The following is a 16,630-nucleotide window of genomic DNA, read 5'->3' as shown; positions in this document are numbered from 1 at the left end:
GGAAAAGGCATGTGGATAGATCTCCTTGGATTGCTTATATACTTATAATCCACTTGACTGTTCATCAAAGAACACCCTCAGGAGAGGAATCTCAGTCATCTGGTAGATAAGATGACACATTCTGTGGATATTGATCAGTCTCTTTTACCCATCTTTTTCCTTGACCAATGGGCTAAAGAACAAAGAGACAATGGTGGCAGGAGTGGAGGTTATGCTTGAGCTCAGCAATGTGGACTTCCCTTCACCAAGGCAAATGTAGCTAGTCACTGCTGAGGGTTCAACCTAACAATAGCAGAGAAGACATTATGTCCTCAATATATGGTATAATTCCATCAGAGGGCCAGCCCACCACCTTGATTATAGGTTGATTACATCAGAATGCTTCTATCCCCAAAGAGGCAGTGGCTTGTTCTTGCAGAAATAGTCACTTGCTCTGAAAATGGATTTGCCTCCCCACCCTTCAATGCTTCTGGCAGAATACCATCTGTGTACTTAATGGATGCCTCATTCACCGTTACGCTATTCCATACTATATTGTTTCTGAGCAGGGAACTCATTTAACAGCAAATAAAATATGGTGATGGGCTCCTGTTCATGTAAATGTCTAGTGTTTCCATGCTCCCCAGCACCCTAAAGCAGATGGCCTAAGAGAATGATATAATGTCTTTTTAAAAAAGATTTAATCTGACACCAGCTGGGTGAAAACACTTTGGAGATCTGAAATAACATCCTCAGATGTATGCGTTCTGAATCATCATCCAATATATTATCCTATTTCTACCTAGATCCATGCATTCAAGAATCAAGGGATAGAATTAGGAGTGTCTCCTCTTACTATTTCAATTTTCCCTCCTCCCATTCACTACTAGCTCACATAAGATTTGCTGATATTGGTTAATCTTCTATCTCAGCAATTAAATTAAAGGTTTTATATAATAAGGGACAACCTAGAAACAAAATGGCCCCAATATTAAAGCAGGTTCATTAAAATGAAGGTGAAAAATATTAAGGAGGAAAGTGCAAAAGTGTGAAGGTTTTGAGATTTTACCCTACTTGCAACCTCTAAGCTAACCTGCCACATTTTCAGGGCAGAAGACACGAGACTTCTGGGTTAGAGACAAAGGACTTTATTCCTCACAGCAACAGTAGTAGCCAGGGAATAGCTTTTTCTCGCAGTGGCTCCCTGAGCCCGAGTCCCGCGGGTGTCAGAAAGGAGCCCGGTGACTCCTGCATGTGCACTGCGTTGTATTATTGATGTAAGAAGAAACCTTGGGACCCGGAAACTTTTAATGATAAGAAGCTTGTTTGCCACTTGCTCCAAAGAGAGACACATTTCCACCTTCCGAGGCAGTGCGCCACACCAAAGTCCCCTAGAAGATGCTCCAGAGCAAAGCGGACAGCACCTGTGCTTGCCAGACACGTGGAAACGTGAGAAGTCTATGAGGAATTCTCTCCCAGCAGGAAGTTTCACATATTTTATTGTAAAATCGAAGAAATCATGTGAATCATGTACAATATTTTCTCACAAGAAACATTTTAAGCTGGCTTTTGAACGTTTCACAGAATTGTAAAACTTTTCAATTTTTAAAAGGAAAAAAAAACCACAATAAAACTACCACAGTATTATATGTTTTTTGTTTTTCCTTGTTCCTAGGAAAACGGCTGAAAAATATTTAGCAAATTTTCTCATTATGATTTGTGAGGCTAAGTACTATTCTCTTCCATAAATCTGCTAAAAAGATACAAGGAAATGGGTGGACCAATGTCGTCTTCATTTAAAATATTTTAAAAAAAGCTAAAATCTAATAACAACATGTTAAAATAATACACATTTTTGTAAGATGTTATCATTTCTAACGGTTTCTCTACACTATATCAACAGTGCAATGGTGATTCAGTGTAAATCTTTACAGTGTTTCATTGTTACAATACTTGTGTTCAAGTACATGTTCATGAACATGATCAAAGTCTTTATTTTGACTTTTGTTTCCCGTTTTTAAAATAAGATTATAAGTACAGCAGAATTTTTCCTATGGATGTTTCTAAATCTAAACCAAATTCATAATACATTCTCTAAAAACCTGTTCAACACTATGAGGTTTGTTATGTTTACACATCTCCTGCAGATTACAGAAAATGGGCTAATTCTGCAGCAGGACACCAAAACAACAAAAATAATTTCTCTCCATATATAACTAAACTATTATGCTAAGTTAGTATACATTCTGGATAACTGAATGGTGTTGATGGGGAGAAAGTAGCACCTTAGAGAGAGCCCTAACAAACAAAAACATTTTTTTAAGTCTAATGATCTTTTTTTTTCTTTTTCTTTTATTAAGTTATTGGATCCAACTTAACTATTCATATAAAATTATTTATGAAGCCATATAGTTTAAATCAAAAATATTTGCATAATCAAAACAAGCACCATATTGGATGTTTGGCAGGCCCCCCAAAATAAATTAATTTGATTAAATTATATGTAATATGATAATATTTGGTCTGAAAAACATGCTAGTGTGTGTGTTTATAAATAAAGTAATTGCAAAGAGTCGTGCGCCAGACGGTCCGCTCGAGGTCAACTCTTCTGCTGCAGCCTCTGGGCGTAGAAGTCCCTGCAGGTCTCGCAGCAGCGCTGGTACCACCGCATGTCCTGGCACAGGTTCTTCTCGCGGATCACCCGGCAGTACACTGGCCACTGGTCTCCCAGGCACTTGAACGTTAGGGCAGCTGCGAAATAGAATACAGTGAATTCAGTACATGCAGATACAACAGACGTCATTAGCAGAAACAAATTTCAGTCACTTGGACTCATTTACATTACCTTCTGGAACTTGAAAGACAAAGAGATACAAACACACACACACACTCTCTGCTATAAAGGAGTAAAGTGAATGAATAATATTCTTACTTATAAAAGTTTTTAGGCTTATTAAAGATAGAATTCCCAAATTCAATATGTTATACTTTTAAGCTTCAATTTTGTGGCTTTCCTTTAGGCTTCTTTTGGATTTTAGTAGAGAAGATTAAAAAGAAAAAAAGAAATGTGCTTGATATATCCACTTTTGTGGGGATATGAAAATTACTAAGTAGTATTGTTATGAATGAAATTATAAAGAAACAGACAATTGAAAATATTCTCACATTTATTTCATATTCCTACTTTCCCACACGTAAGTGAAGTATCTGGAGACAGGGATTTCCAGCTTCTGTAAAATCAAAGCTGATCATCACAAGTGATTGAAATTTATAGCAATAGTTATAGTGTTTGAAATGAGAACTTAGCATACAAAATTTGGTCATGTATTAGGTTAATAAGCATGAAATGTCTGATTTTCTTAAGTACTAAGTTTGACAATTGATATCTGTGATATATCACTTTGACACTTCTCATTTTATTTTTATTGTGAGGGTACATCCTCAGTTTTTCAAATGAATGGTTTGGCTTGTGATTATGATTACCTTTCAAGTTTTTTTTAGAGCAACTTTTGTGAAACCATGGACAAGTGAAAAATTCGTGTTGATTTAGAATATGAGTTCCATTGTGGAACCAATGCAGCACAGACAGCTTGAAATATCAACAAAATGTTTGGGAGGGATGTAGCTAATGAATGCATAGTACACTGATGGTTTGAGAAGTTCCATTCTGGTGATTTTAATCTTGAAAATGAGTCAAGTAGGCAACCTGAGACCAAGGTGGATAATGATGAGCTGAAAGCTACAGTGGAAATGAATCCATCTCAACCTACGCATGAATTAATGGCAAGATTTGACATTACTACTCTAACAATATCGAACCATTTGACACAAATGGGCAAGGTAAAGAAGTTGGATAGATGGGTTCCACATGAATTAAATGAATGTCAGAAATTTCATCTCAAAGCTTGCCTTTCTTTGCTGTCATGACATAAAGGCAAACCATTTCTACAATGTGTTGTTATGTGTGATGAAAACTGGATTCTTTTTGACAATCACAAGCATTTTGGCACAATGGTTGGATAAAGATGAAGTGCTGAAATACTGTCCAAAACCAAATATTCATCAAAAAAAGCTAATGGTGTCTGTTTGATGGTCCAGTGCTGGTATTACCTACCCACTATAGCTTCATGAAGCCTGGTCAATCCATTTCAGCAGATGCTTACTGCAACCAGTTGGAGGAAATGATGAGGATGCTTGCAATTAAGCAACTGAGATTGGTCAATAGACACAGGCCAATCCTCTTGCAAGACAATGCTTGACCACATGTTGCATAAATAATGCTGTTCAAACTACGGAAGCTGGACTTGGAAACTCTGTGAACCACTGTATTCACCAGACCTTGCACCAACTGACTACCACTCCTTCCAGGCTGTAGACTGCTTCTTGAAAGGGAAAATATTCAATTCTCAACGAGCTGTGGAAAATGCCTTTTGCGATTTCATCGTCACTCGCTCTCCAGGCTTCTTCGCTGTTCGCACAAACAAGCTACATTAAAATGGCAAAACTGTGTTGCTACTTTAGGAGCATATGTTGATTGATTGTATTGCTTATTGTTTGAGATAATAATGAACTACAATTGACTTGAAGTCGGATATTTCATATTTAATGACCTAACTAGATTTGGCCTCAGTTTCCCTGGAGAAACAGTGTGCTCCGGCATAATGAAAGTTAGTCCTGCAGCAACTCTTTCTTTTGTCCACCAGAATGAATCACATTCTAATATGATTATTTTACTTTAAAAAACCTTAGATTTTCCAAGCATTGTCTTTCTGTGTTTTGGGGTATACCTTCAGGGAATAACAGAGAAACTGCAATTTTAACAAAATTATTCTTTTAATCCATTATTTTCTGCCACAGGCTACTTCAGGGACTCCAAGTAATTGTTGGGGAAAGAGAGTATGCTGTCATTGAAGGCCTGGACTTAGTGCACCTGCTCTAGGATTGCTTAGCTTCTTGTCATAATTAGTCTTATCCAACTCGAACTTATCATTTCTTAGAAATGTTAATTACTAATATTTGTATCACAAAGTAGAATTTTTGTATTTCCATGAAGAACCTAACTTTTCCTTTTGATTGAATCTTATGCCTGGAAAAACACACATGACAATGTAGCTCTTTGCATTTTGGTAATATTATTTTGTATAATTCAAATTGTTCCCCAGGAGATATAAGCACAGGTTAAAAATGAAGGTGTTAAATCTAAATTAACCCACTGATAGTCAGGCAGGAGTGCTGTTAAAAGCCACTAATTGCCACACAAATAAAGGCTAATTCATTCATTAGTATTTTTTATGCAAAGGCAGGCTATACCCTACTTAAAATACATGCTCTATTTCTTGATTATTGATTAGACTAAATGACAGGAATTGATAATACATATGAAAGCATTTATAAGATAAAAATTATATAAATATAAATATATTACTAGCATTTATTTTTTAGTTACTATTATATTTTCAAAAGCAAAAAAGAAAATGGTGCCTCTTGTTGCGTGGTGTAGATCTATGCATCCATTCTTCATGAGAGCCATTTTTTACTCTATGTCTCTCCAAAGAATAATTTGTACTCAGAATCACAAGGGAAGCTATTAACCACAGAGAGATCTAAGGCTTATAATACAATCTCACCTTCCTTCAGACATTAACTTAATTGACAGTTCTGCCATGGAACTGGTCCAAGCCTAATATTTGGTTATATGCATCAACTCTTTACAAGGTCAACTTGGGTGGTGCAGCATTAGTATTTCCGGGACCTGGCTCTCAGTTGATACCTTCAGGAATCAAAGCAGTTTAGTCTTTAGAGTTTTTTACCTACCTGACCATTTGGACTAAATGACATTTAAATAGCTTCAATTTAGTAGGAACCAAAATAATCAGCATTGGCTTACAATTCTCAAGGTTAAAGTGGTAGGCAAAATAGAAGCCGGCAGTTTTTTGTTTCTCAAAAGCATTCCCCCTTTCGGTCTGCTTACCCAGTCTGGGTGACGTTATGGTATTTACATTAATCTTCTCATTGCAGGGCTGAAGGTGGCATGGCCTGTACGCTGCAGGCTTTTCTGAAGAAAAACATTCATTTCCATGTCTTCCTGTGATCTTATGCATGCACTGGATAACGCGAGACTGCATTCCTTTGCCACAGGTAATTGAGCACTAAAGAGATACAAAGTTTGTTAAAAGTTCTTTTTGCCGTTTTCTTTTCCTGAGCTATGAGCCACTTTCTCTATTTATTTCTTAAAATTAAACAGGAGGCACAGCCTGCACAGTCAATGCAAAACATGGGTCCTGGTGCTCCTAACTCTAAGAGCCTCTGGCGGACCGAAGGCGGAGCTTTGAACCAGAAGGACTTAGGAGAGGAAAGAAGGGCAGAGAAAGTTGGCGGGTACGACCTGAAGGGAAGGAGAGTGAATGACAGCAGTAATGCTTAGGCGGACAGTTTTCAAAGCTCTAACACATACTGCACCACAAATAATTGATTCATTATTATTCAATTTCAACATCAATGTTCAAGAGTAAGTACATGCCCCGTTGCAGAGCTGGATCCTTGTTAAAAGTCTTCCAACGTACTAATCTATTCTATTTGCTCTGCCCTTAAAATGTTTATTGACAATATCAACATAGTTCATTAACGTGATATGTTATAGAAGTAACTGCTATTTCTTGGAAGATTAGATGACATCAGTATTAACATAGCAGAAATATTGATAATCTGGATTCTCTAATAAAATGTACTTTTAATGTTTTCCTTCCATTTCACCTAAATGTGGTTTGTCTTTATTTGTAAAATATTTTGCAAAGAAGAACATATTTGATATACAAAGTCTTATTAGAGAAGTCTCTCAGTTTTATATGTATATATATATATCACTAGATTTAATTTGTGACACAAATACCTGATGCTAATTTGAAAAAAATACAATTATTTATGGTATCAAAATTATATGTAAAAAAGGAAGTGTACTTATATTTCTGAGAAAATGATAATTGATGTACTAGCTGTATTTTCTATATAAAAAGATTTAGCTACATTTTGCTAAAGATATTTATTAATTCCATTAGAGTTATTTAAATAGATTATCTTGGTGTATGATATTCTAATTAAAAATTGGTAAATATTTTCTGATTGTCACTTTTTAAATATGCAAACATATGATTTTTAATGATTTGTTTTTTCTCTATATTTTACCAAGTCATTATTAAGATGCATTCTCTTTGCTGTTAGTTCTTCCTTCATGATCATCATTGGTTTCTATCTTTTATTATAATTTGCACAAGAAGCATTCTGCATAAACCCTTATCACTTCACATCTAATCTACTATTGTTTGATCTGTGTTTAGTTTTCAGCCTTCCAATGAATGTCCCACAGTCACTGAATATGTATTCTTTCAAAATTTATTTTTATATGTACTCTCCTTAGATGAAAATCTTTGGTTATTGAGTTCACCGCTGCCTAAAAGATAAAGCCTAGTATACTACTATAGCCAGGCTGGGGATTAGCTACCTCTTTAACTTTAGTTTCCACCCAACCTTATTAAAAATCATTTCCTTTTTTATAAACTAATTATTTCCATGCAATTTCTATTCTCACTTCTACAACTGTGCTCATAGTATTACTCCTTTGCAAAATGCCTTGCCTCTTTTCAAATGCAATCCCAGATCCACCTCCTTCCTGAAGGCTGCCGAGTTACTCCCCTACCCGTGGATGTCTGTGCACCACTTACGGACCGACCCATACAGCCATACACTGAGTCTGTACTTCAGAATCATGAGGGAAAATTTTTTTTAAAAATTATAGACTTTAAGCCATAGAGTATCTAAGTCAGTAAACTCATGTGAAATTTGGGAATCTGCATTTCAAAACCATATCTAGGTGACTATGCTGTGCAGCCCACGTTTGGCCAGAGTATGCGTTCTGTATTTAATGTATGCTAATTTGTATTGCCCTTGATCTTTAAATAATGCCTTTTAATGTATCTAGTTTGTCTCCTCAGCGAGATGGTAAATGATATTAGACTCATTGTCATGTCATATTCAATGAGAAAACCTACATTTCAGGTATAAAAAGAGCTTATTGCAGAATGATACAATTTTATGTGCATGGCATTAATAGGGAACTAGAGATAATTTTCTAAGATCTTTCTAATATTTACTTTGTAAATATTTCTGCATAATACTCTTTGTATTTAATGAATTCTTAGCTTTCTGCAAATAACAGATCAAAGAACAACTAGGCTGTTAACATCCCTTTAAACTTGTTTTTTCCTTTTTAAATTCTATAGGATCTGAATGCTTCCAGTTCAATATAAGCTTTATTATAAGTTAAAACTACTATAGGAGTACTGTTTGACATGGTCGTTCTCCTTGAAACCCTTAATTTCAATGCCACTCTAAACAATGGATATAATTATATAAATACAGACATCATGCTTCTTAGAAAAATATTTTCAGAAAAATGCAAAAGAGTTACATTAAAGCTTTTAGGGATTAAGATTACATGAAAAAATACTGCTCAAATATCTATTCCTAAAATTTCTGTAGACATTGAAAGCAATCACAATATTTGAGAAATATTGGGGCAGTTCTGGATAAACTACGACCTAGACTCACCCTGTCTACACACCACAGACTATCAGATCCGTGTATTAGAGAATAAACTGAAATGAGTGGATACATGAAATAGCCATTATTTTCCAGGCATTATCAAATATGCTTTTACATAGAATGTCTTCGTTATCTCCCTTATAACCTTAATAACTCTACAAATGGAAAGCGGAAAGTGTGAGGCGCAGAGAGCTCATTTTGTTCATTCATTCGGTGAGTAGGTACCGAAAGCAGCCCACGAGCCCGGGAGGAGCCGGCAAACAGACGGGAGCAAATGTCCTCTGTGGCGCTTACATTCGCCTGGGGGAAGGAGGAGCAAGAAAATAAAGGAAAAAAATACCTTGTGTTTAGATGTTAACAGGTACTATGGAAAAAAACAAAGCTGGGAGAGAGGATGGGGAAAGATTGGGGTGGGAGGTTTGCGATTCAAACAGGACGATCAGGGAAGGATTTATGGAGAAGTTGACTTGTCCCATAAGAAAGAGAGACAAACCTCAGATGCAAGCCTTTTGATTCCAAATATGATGTTCTTTCCACCATATGCACTATATACTTTTTATTCAAACATCTGTGTGCTATGGTTTTCCAAAATGTTTAATAAGAAGGGCGAATGAATGCAGTGGGAGGTGAAGTCAGTGTTTCTTAAAATTCATTTTCAATGGCTCTCTCGTTCATGCTCTCTCTCCCCCCTTCCTTTCTTCTTTTCTCCTTTCTCCCAGTCTTTCATTCTAATACATTTTAAATCTTGCTCTTCACATGTGCATCAAGTAAATTTAAATATATATTTGAAACAAGGCAGCACTATAGACTTCGACTAAAGCCCCAAATGCTATAATGTCAACATCAATTTGCCAGCAACTAGTAAAGAAACACAGGCTGTACCAGACAACTTGCCATTGATATTTCTTTCACAAGGAAAACTTCCAGATTAGAAAATTTTAGCAACAGAACTTTGTATTGTCTGATAAATATTCTGTTTCCCAAATAGTTTAATGTTGCCCCAAAGGACCTTCAAAACAAAGCACCGCATGAATCAATTCCATGTACTATAACTCTTTAATTCTGAACAGGAAATATAATCATGATATCCCAGGTTTACAAGAGTGAAGAGGAAGCAGTAATCTTTAGAACAAATTTAAATAACTTAGAAAATTGTTCACAATGATTTGGAAGTTAAATAGATTTTTTTTACAGAGAAAACAAGGCACAAGGAAAATTGATATTGGTACTCCCTTCCCTCCACCAAAAAATAAGCACCAAACTCTCTGAAAGTGAGGACGTTTTATTTGTTTTGTTGATTTAGTGATAGTCATAATTTCAATCTACTTAGGTAAATGATGATCTCCCCTGCACTTGGGTATGCATAATTTTAGCATAGATTTCTCTTATAATGGAATAAATCTTTTCTTGCTCTGTGACATTAGTGACATTTTCTAAGACTGTATTATATTACTTATACACTGTAGCTCACATGTCAAACATCAAACATGATAAGAGAGGCTTAATAATAAAAACAGTCTGGACTATCAAAATGGAGAAATAGTATAGTAAATGAGAAGCTCAAAAACATAGGTTAGCAAATCAACTTTGAAGATGAAGTAAAAGGCTTCATCTTCTTTTGAAATGAGATATATGTTATCAAACTTTATAACCATTCCCATACTCTGACATAATTTCCTGCCATTTCCTACTTTATCACCTGCCATTCTTATGCTAACCAATAAGAGCTGATTGCCTTTACTTGAACCTAAGAAGATTTTATCTAAATAAACTAACTGAGAGGGAAATAATTTGGGGAAGTATAAGCCATGCCCAAGTTTGTGGAAGTGTAGAATAGACAATTGCTTAACGCAGTTGTTTATATTTTTTCTAAAAATAACTAAGGATGATCTAGTAATGATACAGGCGTGAACTCTTAGAAAGTTATAGTTACTGAGTTAGGTGACAACACTGAGTGTACAGGGTTTGGCAGTACTGATAAAGGCAGGCTACTATGCTAGAATGATTTGGCAAATATATGGATTGGTTAAATGCAAACAAATGAGAGGAAATAGAAATTTGTAGGAAGTAAAAACACACTAAAAATTCTTAACTGTGACAATATTATAGAAACTAGAGGATGAAATGAACTCTAAATGCCTGTGAAGCCCATTTCTTGGAAAAGGAAAGGTGTGAAATCCTTTCTTCTATCACAGAAGATGAATGACTAGAGAGACTGCTGGAAAGTTAAATTGCAAGAGGAAACTGAACTTGTAAATTTCACTCCTGATACACTGTTATTTATGGCACTAATAGAAAGTGTCGCTAAGATCTTGGTTGATGCTTTGAACAGTGGGTGAACATCTTACAGAAGGTGCTCCAAGAGTGGCCACTTATCTTGAGACATGTACCGATGTCACAGTTTCGGTATGTTCAAGAGCGGTGAGTGTGTGCTGTTGAATAACGGCCTAATGAAAATAAAGCTTTTCAAGTCTAATCTGAAGCATTTTAGGAACTGAGAATAATGAGGTATAAATTAGCACAATGGTATAAAAATGTTTTTGATGGATCAAATGCTACATAGAGATATGAATGTAGTCTGTTGTTAAATTTTTATTACTTTATACGGAAATATTCTTTTTATGATGTAGTCAAATGTTTTTATCAAGATAACTTCATGTATTTTTTCCACAGTTTATATGAATACCACTATGCTTAGTAGATATGCACTAAATACCAGTGAATGATAGTAAACATGCTTTGAAATATAATAAAATGAGTAAAACACGTTTAATTCAAAGCAAGGGGCTATATAAGCACCAATAAATAGCCATCTACAAATTCATCAAATGCTTAAATGAGGCAAGAGACAAGTCACGCATGATTTCAGTGGGTTCTTCAAGGTTTGTCTGTAGTTCAACTTGAATCTACTTTTGTAAAGTATAGAATTATCTTTCTGTCATTAAAAATTCATGAAATCATGTAGAAATGTATGCAATGGCTCATGGTAAAACCTACCCATTATCACATCTCTGTCAAATTAACCTCAGAACATGGTTGTCTTCTAGTCCAAGAAGTAACCTACGCACTTCTGGACAACTTAATTTGACTTAAGAAGACTTTATAAAAGGCATATTCATAAACAACTCTTATCTGTTCTCCTGTTTAGAGAGTGGACATTCATTCTTTACACTGATCTGAATCTTGTGTGGCTTCTGTGATCCATGGATTCTGAGATCCACTACACTATCCATCTTGTAATTCTTCCTTTGCAAAAATCAAGATATCTTAATGCTGCTCAAGTGAATGTGAAAGAAAGAAATATAAAAATCACTGCCCTAGAATTAAAGTGTATGATAGAAGCTCTGACTCTTGGCACAAAAAAGGTTGAAAGAAAAAAGAAATAAATATTTTATTGTTAGAAGGAAATATTTCCCAAACTGACAATTTGAGATTTTATTTTAAAGATATCATTCTGAAAATAGCATTGAGATAATTACTAAATCTACTTAACTGATGAACAACTATTGTTATAGAAAATATTCTCTGTTTGTACATTAAATGATAATTTGAAATAATATATGATTTTGAACATGGGGCTAAAAAAGACTTCTATAACTGGTTGTAGGTATTGAGAATCCATGGTAAATTTCTAAACTTCAAAATTATTGGTTAAATGTTAATTTCTACCTTTCATTTTAGGACTTCAGAAAAAGCACATAAGCACTGTTTTGGTGCTAGCTAGTTATTTGTCACTCCGAATATTTAAATTACTTACATTTGGGGACCATATGGCAGATTACAGTATAAGTAATTTGCAGATTTAAGTTATATAATCTACTAGTTTGTCCATGAGTTTAGGGAACTATTAATCTGCACATGTTAAACACAATCCTAAAGGAGCTGTAAAACTCTTCAAGCTGTAAATCCTATAAAATGTCATCTTCAAGACTTTACCAAAGAGGCAGAAAATCCAGTGGTAAAAATGCCACTATAAGGTATTTATTTAAAGTTTTGTTAGATTAAAAAACCTAACTAAAGGTGGTATATTTTTTAAGTCCTTCAAAAAAAATCTTCAGTGTATTTAGGGGTTAAAAATAATAATTCTCACACTTGGCCAACACAGAGATTACCCGAGATTCCTTTACTTCTAGACTGTGCCAAAGATATATATTTTGGAGAGAACGTGTATTCTCCAGGCCAACAGCTAAGAAGGCTCTGTAATGCTCTGCTCATTTCCAGCTGGCCTCTGTGAGAAATAGGAATTCCTAAATTAAGGGAAAATTGTCGCTGGCAGAGCTCGAATGTTTTTTTCCCCTCAAAAAATATAATAGACAATCTTACAGCACTTGATACAATCTATAATGATAAGTGCCAATCTGTAACAGGGGTAACAGCGTTGACTTGGATGATTTGTCTTTAGGAATAAACGGATTATTCCAAAGTGCTTTAACAAGAGTGAAGTAGCATTCGCAGTGGAGCGAGGACCTCAGAAGGAAACTAAACGGTGACTTCTACTGGAAATTATTAGTGCGGCATTCCTGTTCATTTATGTATATGTTTGGCAGTTCCTTCGTTCACTTTTTAATAAAGTGAGTGTGAAACAAGCATACTAAAGAACAAAAGTTAGGTTTGTTTTTAAAGATTTGCTGTTTATTTTGGTCTGTGTTTCAGTGTCTTTTTAAAGTAACGTGTCTGTCTTATTTAACACACGAGCATTTGAAATTGAATCCATTCCTAGAGGTCAGATATTTGAGGGTGTTTTTTGTGTGTATGTGATTAATTAATTCATTTTTTGGATCTACAGTTCAAACTCTTCTTGTCTTTTTAGCAAAAATTCTGCACATAAGTATAGCAAATTAAGGAAATGTGTGTGATAAAATCAAACACATTGCTTATAAATGATTTAGAAAGGACTGAATATGTTCTGAAAGAACTGTCAAAATAGCCACAAACGTTTTTTACGTGATGTGTATATTGATCACCACCACAATGGAATTAAAAGAAGGCATTTTTATGAAGAAGTAATTAATATACACAAAGTCTTCGGCAAACTTGCAGTTCTTCCAGAGCTTAGCCCACAAATCACTAGATAGTGCTGAGGTGAAGAAACTATACCAGGACATTTCTATTTTATCACTGTCATTCCAGTGAAAAATCTTCCCACGAAAGAGAACTCTTTAGAATGACAATGATTAAATTTCTTCTTCAAATAAATATTTTTCAGGTCTAGTCTAACAATTGTATATTAAAAATGGATAGGATCCTTTTGTGTAAGAGAGAGAAGTGTATGTTTTCTGTTCGTTTTGTTTTAATAAGTAAAGTCTTGATTTAAAATAGCACAGAAAGCATTATATAGCTACCTTCATCTTATTCCAACTTAAAAATAAACCACATGTTTGCTAGCTAACAGAGAAAAATCTTAATTAGCTTTGCTCTCATCCACTGCTGCTCTTCTAGGTTAGATAATTGCTAACCTGATGGTGGGCATTCCAGCCAAATGGGTTCAAGAGGATACCAAATAAGGCTGCCAGCTTTCTTGAATTCAACCTTAAGAACCTTTTCTTGGCTCAAATATCATGATATTCAAATAAGGGTGTGCTTACTTTTCAAAAAATTGCATGTTTCAGTTGTTTGAGTCACCATACAGGAAAAGGCAAAGGGAGTCAGATGACCACATAAAACTATACTGATTACTAATGCTCCTGGAAAACATGAGTTAGTTACTAATTCCCTTATTGTAAAATATATGAAATATCTTAGTTGTTATTGAATTAGGGTCAGAAAAATCAAATAGACCATGCTACAAAAGAAAAGGTAAACGATGCTTGAATGTGTCATACCTTTTTTTGACGTCCTGATGAAAAATATTTAGCAGTCATTTATTCAATAAATGTTTACTGCATATAGTACAATATTCTAATTGCTGAGAGAAATTTATGAGAATGGTAAAAGAGTTAAGCTGTCCTTAATGGAATGGCAATAATGTAAGACAATAAATAGTTGGGGAAAAAAACTAATGTAATCATAAGTGTCAAGGAGTTCTGAGCCTGTCATTTATTGGGGGAGAAATGAGAAATGAGGCCCATGAGCTGGTCCTAGAAGATCTGGATAGTTGGAAGAAACATACTGTAGGCAATGAGAACTGTGCAAACGATGAAATGGAAGTTGTAGAAGTAACAACTGCTCAGGCCTGAGCTTAGTGGAAATGCTTGAGTTGATGAAAATGGCGAGAGAATTCTGAATGGGCAGGTCAGGTCACATACGGAAAGTTTTGTGCCCGTGTATCTGCATTAATAGTTGACAGTGTAGTCAACGGCGACGCTCGGGAGGTCCGTGGGCGGTGGTGCAGAAATGCACGGGTCTGCAGAAGGAAAGGCATGAAGGCAAGGAAGCGGTTCCTCTAACCTGGTGAAAGAATGAGGAGGGACCCAGTATGATCCTCAGAGCACAGAGCACCTGAGGCAGAACCCCACTGTGTACAGAAGAATACGAGTGTCAAGGACAGCTCCTAGCCTGGGTAGATGGGGGATGATCTTGACATTTTTTGATGAAAAGGATACTGGGAGTGGGCTATGGCTTAAGGAACTAAAATGAAGAACTTTGGTTTGAATACACAAAATTTGAAGAGCTCTTGCAATGCCAACGGCACCGTCTTACAGCAGTTGGAGTTTGAATTGAGACTAAAGATACTGGACACCCTCAACTCCCTCAAATTCAGTCCCCATCTCACTGAACATTCTTAAAAATACTTTTTGCTTTTGTTTCTCATGATTTTCCTGTCACTCCTCTGAGCTAGCCTTTCTCAGTTCCTCTTGCTCGCAGCTGCTGCCTCTCGTACACACCTTCAGCAGGGGCATCGCCCAGGACCGTCTTCCCTTCCCTCCCCAGGCACAGCTAGACTTTAAAATTTTAATCACCATTTAGATGCTGTGGACTCCAAAATTTTTATTTCCATCCCATACCACTCCTCTGATCTGCCTACATCTAGTAATTTAACTGCTTTTTGGGCACATGAAATATAGTCCAAAATAGAATTAACAATTTTTCCCCTCAAACTTAATCCTTCTCCAGGGGGTTCTGTCTCATATCATATTAATAGATGGATGATAATATCGTATTATCATCCATACAAGTTGCTGAGGCCAAAAACTAACCCGGGAGTTCTCAACACCTCCCTCTTTCTTACTTCCCGCTATATACAATACACCCCACTTGTGTTCATTTCAACCTCATGAAAATTTCTCAGACCCAGTCATTTCTCCCCATCCCCTCTGATAGTTACTATGTATGCAGCGCTAGGATAAGAACTTTCCATGAATTATTTCATTTGAGCTAATTGTCTTATCATGAGTGAAGATCCAGAATTCAAACCAGCGATATCTAACTCCATACACTGAGCTATCTTATCTGTTCTGGCCCCAAGTCCTCACCCCTCCTCTGGGAAGTCTACAATATTCCTTCAACATTTGCCTACGTCCATGACGTCGATCATTCTCAGTATTACAACCTGAAAAAAAAAAGTAAGGATTAAAAGTATGAGGTTTTTTAAAAAAAATTCCAGATAAAAACTGTTAACAACTTTATAAAATTAAAAGTAATACATAAAGCTATGGTAGAGTTCTAAGTACAGAAGTTTCTTCTATAATTCAAAGAAAATGGTCTTTGTACCTCTGTGCAGAAAAGTTTTAATATGTATAAAATACATAGGTTTATATGTACATAACCTTTGTTGACACTATACAACTTCTCTGCATATTTATTTAATAGTAGGTCTTAGAGAAATTTACTCATTGGTATACATTTATTAATATCTATAAATATTTTTTAAAAGTTACAGTATTCCACTATTTAAGTATAGTGTCATGATTTATATAACTAGTTAATGGACATATAGGTTGTTTCCAAATTTTTAGAGTTCTAACAAGGTGAAAATGATGAGAATCTTCATAAATACGGTTAGCGAATTAGATGGGAATGTCCATAAGGAAAATCTTTAGCAATGGAGCTGCTGAGTCAAAGAATGTGTACTTCAGAAATGAGATTTTTTCACTTATAAAATTAATAAACATTT

General features: G+C 35.4%; 1 protein-coding gene across 1 annotated transcript in view; it reads right to left on the bottom strand.

Annotated features, from left to right (window-relative positions):
• Positions 1 to 1,778: 1,778 nt before the first annotated feature.
• Positions 1,779 to 16,630, bottom strand: part of ADAMTS19 (ADAM metallopeptidase with thrombospondin type 1 motif 19) — a 231,720-nt gene continuing 216,868 nt past the window's right edge. The window contains exons 22-23 of the mRNA XM_045566066.1: positions 5,951 to 6,128; positions 1,779 to 2,730 (exon numbers count right to left, since the gene is read on the bottom strand). Of these exons, the coding sequence (XP_045422022.1) occupies positions 2,579 to 2,730; positions 5,951 to 6,128 (330 nt within the window). The 3' untranslated portion in view covers positions 1,779 to 2,578. The remainder of the gene's footprint in view (positions 2,731 to 5,950; positions 6,129 to 16,630) is intronic.

Source organism: Lemur catta, chromosome 12 (genome assembly GCF_020740605.2).
Source record: "Lemur catta isolate mLemCat1 chromosome 12, mLemCat1.pri, whole genome shotgun sequence".
NCBI classification, from domain to species: Eukaryota; Metazoa; Chordata; class Mammalia; order Primates; family Lemuridae; genus Lemur; species Lemur catta.
Note: the sequence above shows the minus strand (reverse complement) of the source record. Positions and strands in the feature narration are given on the sequence as shown.